Here is a 12,217-nt window from a genome sequence, read left to right on the forward strand (position 1 = left end):
GAAAGATCTAAACTCAATTTAATATGACGTATTCCATCTGAACACCAATGGTACACAGGAAAATCCCCTGGTATTTTTGTGGTATTGCTGCGCTAATTCGGGTATGCCTAACTATGATTGAACCGGTTGGCTCTTGACTTTCTCATTACGGATGACTATTCTGGACCAACATCCAACAATGTCTAAATGTTTAATATCCATTTCCTTTTGAGTCTTCATGCATACAAATTGACAGTCAGCCAGTTGGTAGACTAATTTGTTCCGAACAACTTTGATTAATTCATATGCTTAAGCATAGTTTATTTTGCCCATAATATTATTGTATTGTCGTGATCCCACACATTCTAATAGACAGATAGTCAACTAGTGGTTAGATTGCGCCTAAAATTAGAACAAGTTTAACAAAGTGTAAAAGCCATTATCCGCATTTCACCCATTTACCTGATTGCTTGTTTTTAATGGTTCTATTCACAATGAAAGGAATAGACATAATTCCAAAAATTGTTTTAAAGAACCCAGGGAGGTGCATAATGTGAAGATTTATCCAATTGTCAAATTTTTAGCGATAAACAGTACTCCTCTATAAGGAAGTAAAATCCATACTCTTGTTCTAATCTCTAAATCTAGGAGGATGGGTGTTCATTTGCTGGAAGCAGCGAAAATTCTTCAATTTTTTTATGGCATCTCTACAGTTTCAGGAAGCGCTGCTTTCAAGTCAAATGCAAGAGCGGAAAGAGCTTTCCATTTTAGCAGTAACTAAATAACGCGATGTTTTCATTTTCTTAAATGAATGAATTAAATTACAGTCAGGATGTGCAGTTTTCCGGAAACGGGAGTGTTTTCGCTTCTAAGATGCATTTTCTGCTTCATAGCATAGAGACGGAAAGCGACTGAAGGCTCTTTCCTTCGATTTATACGAGTCCATAAATTGATGCGTATTTACAATCATGCCAAATTTCATCTATTTATATATTTGCATTTTTGAGACGTCTCGCTCAAATATTTGGAATAGATAGATCGTCTGACAATCAATGCATCGATTGATTCAAATTGTGATACAGATTTGTTTTATCAATAATAAGTCGAATGCTACATTTCATCTATCTGGTTTATTGCTTTTTTCATTTATCGGGTTCATTCATTCCATGTATGATCAGATTGATATAGTTTCCCGTTGATAGAGTAGTTATTCGCCTACAGACTTAAATCCTAAAAATTGGTTTTCCGAATGAAGGGCGATTCATGCAAACCTCGAGATGGAAGTTTTCATGTTAAAGAGAGCTGCATCAAAATAGAGGAAATCGCCGTGCATTTTTAATGTCTCATATGCGCGAGGTATCATCGTACTAGACATTTATTCAATTTCGATATCCGTTTTGTAATGTCTTGATCTAGACTGATCAAATAACGAAGCAGAATTTCCAGACAATTCTTTATTTTACAGCCCTATATATCAAAAGAAGAACTTGTTCTAATCTTGGCTAAATAAATAGTTATTTACACCTGTAGTAGGAGACACAACAGTCGAAGTCGAAGGTTTATCTTGCAACTCATTTCTCCACCAATACAGGGAACTAACAGGTTGTTAGTCAACACGACCACTCCAGCGGTAGTTCTCGAACTCCGAACTCGTGGGCGTAGTCCAACAGTCTCCCTCCAATTCGTTTCTTCTCCTCTCCCTAAAAAAAAAAAAAAATCACCGCACTTTATTTCGGCAACAATCTCCACCTCTTAATTTACATTGGTCATTTGAGCTCTCTTTCGGCCAATCGGGGTTCAGCAATATGCTCCCTCAACGGCGCCAGTCGGTCGTGGGAAGGTCCATTTAGTGATACACCTTTCATAACTGACTATTCTGGAACACGGAGTTATCATAGTCCTTTCACAATGAGAAACATTTAGCATCCAAATGTTTGGACACCCCTTTCTCTTTGAAGGTACTATCAATATATCTTGGACGAGGAATTCCTACATGTGGTCTTTCACTGTAGTCGCTAATGAACATATGCGAAACCACCCAGGTGAAAAGATCCACCATCTGGCTATCTCGAGGAGTTTAGTAATTAACAGCGACGACACAGCTGGCTGTAAATGTCTTATCAGTACTGGGAAACGGGGAATGTTACAGTTTCAAACTAAGGCGAGACCAGAAAAAAGACATGAAATTATTATTCTAAAACTGAACAGTTTAATGGAATTTCAAAACAAAACATATTACAGGTAAAATCTAACTTATTACTTTTTCGTATAGAAAGAGAAACTGTTAAAAAATTTGAACCCGAGATTTTCAGGAATCTTCACGTCATTGATTGGAGTTACATCCATCTGTGAATACGATGAATCTAAAACGTTTTGAGCTATATGAATGAAATTTGATATGTGATCTTTACACCTATCTGAATATTTCTGCTGAACTTTAAATGGAACTCATTTATAGGAATTGCTTATCGGGATATCCAAGCGAACACAATAACTATAAAATATAAAGAAATAGAAAAATAGAATTTGGTACACGGATTTAACATCTAAATTGTAAATCCGTGTACAATCTGCCAACAAGTTGATCATCTGTCGTCAATGTGTACTTTTACTTACATATAAACGCGATCGTTCAAAAAACGCAACAACTCGGATAAATGAAATTTAGTACAGTTTTATGATTTCTACCACATCTTGAATGAAATCCGTCTGTCAATCGATATTTTCGCATCCATATATAAATACAATAACTCAAAAACATAAAGATTTAAATAAATAAAATTTGGACTGAGATTTTATTGCTAAAATTATATTATTATTATTAAAGACATCGAAACTGTTTTATTATTTGTTTGTTTTTATTATAATAATACAAAGTACAGAACTCTTATTGTGGAACTCTGAAAATAAAGATATGAGGTTCGCACCGTTCATATGATCTCTTCCAAAGTCCATCATTTTATACACGGAGAGAAGCATCTTTATCAAAGACATTGAGGTGAAGTTTAGGAAGATCATTCTAGCTGGTTCGGAACAAATGCCCCTATGCAATAATGAACCGTATACACGATGGTTTTTAATATTGGCGACGAATGAGAATGTGGCATTCATTTTCATTCGCTTCTTTTAAATTACTCACACTCTTTGCATTCTTATTGCTATTGACGATGAGCTTGTCAAACCATCGTATCAGGAATTTCGTATCATTCCTATTGCAAATACTTCTCATTTAGAAGAATTGCAAAAAGTCCAGTCGCACTCTTTTTGCACGATTTGATATTTATCGTTGGTATGAATAAGACTGTCTCGAAGGTTAGAGACCGATATATCATTTAAAAATATCGGTCGTAATTAGTCTCATTCATTAGTTTTAAAAGCTGTTTTAAGACTGTAGTAAAAGACATTTTTAATATTCATTCTATTCATCGAAGATGTCTAAATGATAAAAGTAACAACTGTGTTTCTCTTCAATGGTGTCCAATAAATTGTATTAAATGCATGTTTAATGATTTTTTTATCATAACCTTCATTCAAATAAATTAAAATAAATAGTAAAACCTCTTTGATACATCACTCAAGGATATGCTCCAAAATTGAATGCTGTTGAATCTTGGAACTACTTATTTTAGACTTAAAATATAACATCCATTATTTTAATATTCATAACAAGTTTAGCGTATTGCAATGCTTATGGTAAAGGACAATAATAATTAATTTTTCTGTCAAACATTCCAAAGTGATTTTGGCTTGGCTTGTTTTTCTACTTTCTGTCTCCATTAACAATTTTTACGCAGAACTTTAAATTGCTTTGCTTTTTTAAGTTCAGCGTTTATTTTTATTACTTTGTTTTTAATGGATTCATTGAATTATTTTATCGAAACGTTGATCATTTAATTACAGGGACACTAATTGTCTCTAAAGGACATTTATTTGTAGTCTGAACAAACCTGCGTTACAAAATCGACAAAATAAATCCGAGATATAATTAAACGTAATCTAAAAACACAGTTCTTCTTGTAAAAATTTAATTGAATACAATTTCATTGCTTGGCTTAGATTAATACGTTATTTTTCGGTTCATCATTGTATAGTAAAGAATACGTTATGTAATTTCACTTAACCTGCTGGCAGTGAACATAATACCACCAATCCAGTACGCATTCAGACCTTTTGTCGGTATTTTTCATTGGTTTCAAAAAGGGAAACAGGGATGAAATAATGATTTGCCATTGTTTTGTTTTTTTCAACCTTTCTGTGTATATGTGTGTGCTTGACCTCAAATTATCGATTGGTCTCGATGGAATCAGATGGCCAGAGATTTTTCCAACTGCAAACACAGCTTTGTAAAACATATAATGTATTTCGTTTTTGTATGAATCTTTCTGGCGCAGAAATGACCTTCAGTCTTTTCTTTCTTTCCAGAAAATTGCAAGATCAAAACGAAGTCCAACTGCTGGTCTACCAGCGGGCCCCCCTTGCCGGTCTGGATGAAGACGATCAACCACCTCCAACACCACCCCCACCTCTGCCTCCACCTAGCGCTCCAATAGGACCTCCGCCGCCCAGGCCTGCAGAGGGGCCGAAGGTCCAAACAGCAACCCAGCGCGACGAAGAATCTGCGAAGTTCATGGAAGATTGCTCTAGGTAAAGTGATACTTTAAACCTCTTTGTAAATTTTCTTCGAGAATTTTTCTCCCTTTAAATTTTTTGTTGAGTTCTCCCTATGATAAAAATGCAATACATTAGAAAATTTGTAATTGGAATATGTTCACAATGTAGTTTGGGATACAAAATCAATGGAATAAATCAAGTCTTACGGGAAAGAAATAACTTTCTAGAGCACCTTTAAGCCTAGCAGCGCATCTATTTACTTCCCAAACTGATTGTTGGAGACGAAATAAATGCCCGCTTTTAAATGCAACTACTTTCTGTTGGCAACCAGTTGGTTTGTGAGAATTATCAGTTACGTAAATTTTTAATTGAATCTTTCGTTGGTCATCTAGTGGTTTCCTCGGCAAATGTTTTTGAATTTCACAATGATGTTCCTTGCATTCACCTAAAATTCGATGCTTAGATCTCAAAGGGAAGTGATTCAACTAAAAATAACATAGTATATTTGCAGAATCGAAGCATATTTGTAAAAATTATTAGAGCAGGAAGAAAAATTCAACGCTGAAGTTATGGATGTGCAGAATATATTACATGATTTAAGTAATATGGCAGAGGATTGTTTAATAAAAATTTATCCGATTCAAGAAAATCAGTGTACTTTAATAAGAAAAGAAAACATGAAGTTAAACAAACGAGCAATACTACAAAATTATTGAAAAAATGTTATTTGTTTCTAAAATAAATGAAGCATTGATTACTTCAGAAGTCAAGTTAGCTGCAAACTCCACAATATTCGAAAATTTTACTAAAGCAAACTTAAGTAGAAAGCTGTGCAATATTAAAAAGTAAGCCGAATCTTCATAGTTTGATCGTCTACAACGCAAGAAAAAAAAACAGAATAAAATATTGGCAGCAACAATGAAAGCAATTTAGATTTAATTCACAACAAAGAAAATATTCTTGCTAAGTGTACTTAAAAATATCTTTAAAGGCTAATTAAATCTAAAGAACTTCATAAAACTAATGTAAAAAAAAGATAACTTTTGAACTTTAAAACGATATTAGAATCGTTTTTGGTCTGAAATATCTTCTGAAGTTATTGCGAAAAGGCCCTAAAACCTTGTTTAATTTTTAATTAATTAAATTTTCAAAAAAAAAAAAAACAAAGTGCTACGAAATGATCCTTCCAACTTTCTATAGTATGCATATATAGGAATCTAATAACTATAAATGAAACAGTTTGACCTGTAGAGGGCCAATGCACACACTCAATCCCTTTTTATTAGTAGTAACGATTAATTTAATGTGACTCTTCAGCTATGTTATTTGTGTGACTTCATAAGATTAAATAGCCTATATTAAACATTTGCATTTCTTATTTGGCAATATACCCAGCGTTGCACTTTTCGTTCACGCAGGTCCTCGGATTCTGCCGATATTCTGACGAATTCTAGCATGGCCAGAGAATTTTGCTGCCATGATAGTTAAATTTAATCTGTTTTAAAAAATTGTGCTTTTTCGTTTTCGGTTCAATTTGAGAGATTGATTTTCATCTCCTATCAAGTATTGACAAATCACAAAACTAAAGTTTCTAATCAATAGCATTGCCTAAAACGTCCTTAATGCATAGATTGCCTACATAAATAAATTGAAAAATGACTTTTAGTTTTCAGGTTCATTCTTATTCTAATGGATATTCATTTTTAGGCTTGTTATGTTTGCTCTCGTTACGGCAATTTTACTACAAATGAGCATATGGTATGTTTCTTTCAAATAATATTCTGAGGTCAAATCATAGCAATATGAAAGAGTGCCATGTCGGTCACTTTATACTGTAAAATATGCTGAAAATGTGACCAGAAATTCTAAATGATCTCAAAGATCAGTTTGTTTTGCCGGTCACTTGCTTATAACCACCACAGGGCTACTGAAATAACTAGTAGTCGGCCTGTGATTAAATAAATAACTATTACTATAATTAAATGAATAACGTTTCAGTAAGATTTCTGAATTCGTTCATTGTTATGTAATTCAGTTTTATATCTAGCATTTAGATCTTAATTGCGTAGACACTTTAAAAATAAAACTCAAACAATTGACATCTAATGCATCTTTTTAGTTATTACTACTATCTATATCGTTTTTCACTTGCCGAAAGAGGCGCAAATTATAACAAATGTTCTTTGGATTAAAACAATTTAGAGTAAAAAATTCACGATTACAATTCAAATTTAATTGTACAGTGAAAAGTCTTTAATTCTGAAGTGTGAAGAGATATGCTTATTTAATCGCAAAACTCAATCGCAATTCAAAAATCAATAGCACTAATCGAAATTCTCACTTGACTTTGCCACAATTAATTCATGTCGATTCTGACATTGAAACTTTAGATAAGTTGCACCGGCGTCCTGGCTTATGTGTAGCGCGTCTTCCCCGTGATCTGGGCATCCCGGGTTCGAGCTTGGTTGTTCTTTACCCTGTGAAAATGCCCCTCTGTGAAAAGGGATTGTGCAAGCAAGTGTGTATGTGCCATCTTCATATGAAATAAAGTCAGACTTAAGCCCTCGGGTATTCAGGGCTCTTTCCTTTCAGAAGCTACTACACCCTTCTCTTTCCTATTTATTAGATAGACTTGGTTTGAATTGATGTTCAATCCAAAGGGGATAAGTCATAAACAAGAAACAGAGAAGTTGCCTACTTTTTATTGTTTATAGAAATGAGACATCCAATTTCTGGAAATTTCTCGTTTGTCGACAACCATGCTTCTCCAAAATTCGAGAGATCGAATTTCTTGACCTAATATTTGGCAACAAATTTGGTCGCTAAGTCACCTAAACATTACAAAATTAAAATCGCTTCGAAAATTCCCATCTCTTCACATTCCGGTGTGTTACCTTAAATAAAATTGAAGTTGTGCCTCCATGGAATAGAGCTAGTCTATCAGCATGCATGACTTTGGCTTCTTAATTCGCTGAATCTTCTAGCGACATCATTGAGATTCTTTAAAATTTTAAACATATAAACTTTCACAGTATTATTGTAACTTTGGGCTATCACTGTCGGAATGGGTTCTTCTTCATAGCACCGTTCCGTGGATTTGAATTCGTAGTGCGTCTTCATTCATTTTGCTCATTATGGTAAATCGCTTTTGGACGAATTGATGATCGCTTTCCAGACGTACCTTGAAATTTGGCCAGGCGAAAGAACTCAGCCGTCGACACAAACGAAGGCGAAGAGGCTTGCGGAACATTTCTTAAGGAATCCAGCCAATTGCATTGCGCTTAAGTCAGGAGAACCAGTATGTGAGTCAACCTGATTCTTTGATGCAAAGAATAAAAAAAAGATTAAGAGTAATTCCTTTCTATTTATTATAAATATAATGCTATGGTATAGATTTTCTGTATGCTGAAAAATCTGTAGAGTTCCGTCAAAATTTATCTTGATCTCGTACTGAATAGAGGGGAAGCCAAAACTTGATAGCCAGTTTTTCAGAAATGCTTCAGTAACTTCTATTTTTCTTGAGTAATTAGATAGTTATTCGTATTCGGTTACTACAGTCACTCAAAAAAGTATTTGGACACTTGGCATGAATAACTACAAAACCATTTATAAAACTACTTATTTTAAAATAAAAACAAAATATTAAAAAAAAAATAAGTCAATTCCTATTTTCGCAAGAATTGAACTCGCATTCTTCACCTTCACGTGAAAAATACTGAAAATGCATCTTACCGATTGAGCTACTGCCTGTTGATTTCAAATTTCATTATAAACTGCTAAAACTCTATTTAAAGTATTAAAAATTAATTAAATTTAATGAATTAATTTTTTTTTAAATCGTATTAATATCAAATGTTATCAACTACAAGTTAAAAAAAATGTATTTGAACTTAAGTGTATGAATAAAAAGTATTTTATTAACGATTGAAAATTTGAACAAGATATATAAATATATATATATAGGGAGAGTGCGAACTAATAGTAGGAAATGAACAAAGTTAATCAAGAAATATTTTAACATTTGGTGTAAATTTGTAAGGAAAATTTTATTGGTATTTTAAAATTATAATTTGGTCTAGTTTTTCAAATATAATTCAAACGCACATAGGAGTAAAAAAATATTGGGTCACTTTTGAAATAAGAAATTCAACAAACATATAGCACTTCAATAGAAATGAATTTACTAGCTTTTTTAGACTATAATTTTAAGCATAAAAATTTCAACATATAAGATTTCTTATAGTAAAAAATGACGAGAAACAAAGATATATCGTTTGATGTGCAAAATTTTGTAATAAGTCATTGGAAAAATGGAAAATCAGTTCGCTGTGTAGGATATATCTTGAAATGGAGTAAGTCTACTGTTTTTAACATTATTCACAGGCTCAAGAAAACAAATAGTGTTGAAAACGAGCAAATATCAGGGCGTCCAAGGGCATTTAATGAACGTGAAGAGAAGTGGATTGTGAAACAAGTTCACTTTAATCCAAACACTAGAGCAGTAAAACCGACTCTGCAATATAAAATTAAGTTCGGAAAATCTGTTAATCCTGAAACTGTTAGAAATGTACAAAGAAAACGCAAATATAATGACAGAGTACCTCTAAGAAAGCTCTACATCAGCAAAGCAAATCGACAAGCTACGCTGGCATTTGCTAAAATGTATGTAAAGCAACCAAAAGAATTTCAGAAAAATGTAATTTTTATTGATGAAAGCAAATATAACATTTTCGGATCGAATGGCAAACAAAAAGTTTGGCGGAAACCAAATACAGCAATGCATGTCAAAAATGTACGGCCTACTATCAAATATGGAGGTTAAAATCAAATAGTCTGGGTTTCTATGGTAATCACTGGTGTCGGAAACTTGCATTTTATTGTTGATACAATGAATAAATGTGTCTATATTGACATATTCGCAAGCGAAATTTAAAGCAAAGTGCAAACTGGGAATCTCAAGACATAAACTAGACATAATTAATTTCAAGATTTAAACTGTATATCAAGGTAATGACCCGAAACCTTCTGCTGATATTTACGAGTTATGGGTCACTAGTGTTTTTAAAACTCTTGCACAAAGTTCAGACTTTAATTCCATTGAACATGCGAGGGATTATTTGCAACAAAAATTGTATGAATATCAAATTTCTAATACGCAGGATTTAAGAAAACATTTTGTAAAGAGGGGGCCAAAATCGATGGATCCAAAAATTGGTCCAATCCATACCAAATAGACTATGAGAGGTCATAATAAGCAAGGGTGACCCAACAAGATATTAACTTTTAAGTTTGTATTGTTTTTCTTATTTTATTGGGAAGTGTCTTAATACTTTTTGAGCATGTTTTTTTACTTGATTTCTTCTATTTTCAATTATAACATAATTACATTAATAGAAGAGTTTTGTTTTAATTATTATGATTAGTATATATCAAAACAATATGTATTTCTTTGTTTTGGTTTCATTTGTACATTTAAGTAAAATATTATGATAAAAATCTGTGAACTTGTTAAAAATTATTGATTTTCTTGATTACACAATTTATTTGATAGTGAAGATTGTTGCATGGGTGAAATGACTTAAAGACACATATTTTCTTTTATGGGGTTTATTGGTAACATCAACAACAAAAGGCACTTGATTACGCCATAGTGTAGTAGGCCTAGAGAATGCACATAAAATTTCCCGGGAGAGAACCGAGATCACACTCTCCCTAGTACATGAGTCAAGTTCGCTTCTACTGGAAAAGAAAATATACTAACATCAACAGTGAGACCACGTGGTATTTACATGATTGGCAGCTAGCTCCGCCCAGGAAGACCACGTGGTTAACTGAATTCTTAACACTTGTAGTGTGTCCCAATACTTTCTTGCCAGACTGTAAGTATTCTTCTTGATTCCTTTGCTATAAGTAAAGCTTCATGTTCCTTTGTAAATTAATCCATATTTACCAGGATGAACTGATGACTTTTAGATGTTACAGGCAAAGGCTCTGAGATGAATTCCTCAAATGAAACATCCGCATTAAAATGCTGTGATCGTCCTTTTGCACTCAGTTTAGTTCTCTTTCGAGTTCCACCGCCACCGTTTCTCGACGCTGCCGTGTGCCTGATCCTATTATCCAAGGTTCTCTAATCTTGTTTAATCTTCATAACACTGAATTGACTTCCATTAGGACAGTAATCATTTGGATCGAGAGATAACCAACTGTTAATGATAGGACTGTGCCAATTTTCGATTTATCGAAAAAAATCGATATTTTTTTAATGATTTTTCGATATTATTTTCTTTGAAAAATATCAATCTATCGATATCATGGCGATGAATCGCGATGCAATAGATCGATACTCACAATTAATGTTCATTTACGATCTTGTTTTGTTTTCGGTTAGTGTTTATTTTTGTTGCTCTTCATTTGCTTTTTGCCTTTATACATAATTTTTATTAATATTTCTAAAAATATTAACAAAATATTATCACGCCACTTTGGAATAAATTGTAATCTGTTCCCTAAACTAAAATATACAACCAACAATTTCTACTTAAATATAGTCAAAAAGTTATTTATCTTTTATTTTTAAATATATTTACAATTTAAGCAATTTTTTTATGCTTTATTTATTTTAACCATCCGAAATATCTTTCAGAAAAATGTAAAAGCAATTATTTAATAATTTTAATATCCTTATAAATTAAGTTTAAAAATCAAACATATAACCTGAATTCCAAAAATATCTTTTCGGAAACAGGTGCATGCAAAGGCTTAATCATCAGCCATAAAATCTTTTCTACACATATAATATATATTATCACTTGTCCTGACATGGGACTTTTTGCATAAATGATAACAACACATGTGAAAAGAAACTTTATGTAAGTGCCTCATCACCGACGCTTTAAGGGGAACAAGAATGGACACTAGGACAGAAATCAATCCTTTCTGATCATTATGGCTCTTAGAAATTCCAACTTTTTTCAAAACTAGTCTGAATGCTCGATTGGTTTTGATCGAATTTCCGAAACTAATCGAATTTCCAATGATATTTGGATTTTCGATCATTTCAAGATTTCGAAGTTGATCGAATTTTTATGACAATCGATTCTGCAGTATGCGCTTTTATATTTTTTTAAATGTAATCTTTTCCAATTTCATAATATATTTTACCTTAAAATGTTTTATTTTACATTTAAGATAAAGATTATTTTTAATGAATAAATGTTTATTTCTAAGATTTATTTCAGTTTATATAATTGGAATATATGTTGCACTTTTTTCAAATTTTAACGCCGTTTAAAAGTTTTTCTCTTCTTTGCCTTTTTCATTCATACACTTTTTTATTTTCAAATATACAGTATTTTGAATTGACTTAAAAAACCTACTTTTAATTGACTTAAGAAAGATTATTTTAGTCGTAATTTTTCCATTTTTAACTGCTTTTTAGGTAACCGTTTTCTTTTTTATTTCATTTTCCCCTCCATTTTAATTTTTCATATTTTATTTTAATTTTCAATTCCTTTATTTTATTTCTAATTTCATAATACACCAAAATGTTGATAGAATAATTAGAAATAATAGCTAGAATTTTAATGTTCAGAAAGACAACGTTTTATTTGAGTGTTGGGTATTT

General features: G+C 32.3%; 1 protein-coding gene across 1 annotated transcript in view; it reads left to right on the plus strand.

The window, feature by feature from the left end:
* Window positions 1-12,217, plus strand: part of LOC129981358 (proton channel OtopLc-like) — a 72,891-nt gene that overhangs the window by 39,814 nt on the left and 20,860 nt on the right. Inside the window, exon 2 of the mRNA XM_056092179.1 lies at window positions 4,402-4,623. Coding sequence (XP_055948154.1) covers window positions 4,402-4,623 — 222 coding nt within the window. The remainder of the gene's footprint in view (window positions 1-4,401; window positions 4,624-12,217) is intronic.

The sequence above is a fragment of the Argiope bruennichi genome, chromosome 8, assembly GCF_947563725.1.
Source record: "Argiope bruennichi chromosome 8, qqArgBrue1.1, whole genome shotgun sequence".
In the NCBI taxonomy this organism is placed as follows: domain Eukaryota; kingdom Metazoa; phylum Arthropoda; class Arachnida; order Araneae; family Araneidae; genus Argiope; species Argiope bruennichi.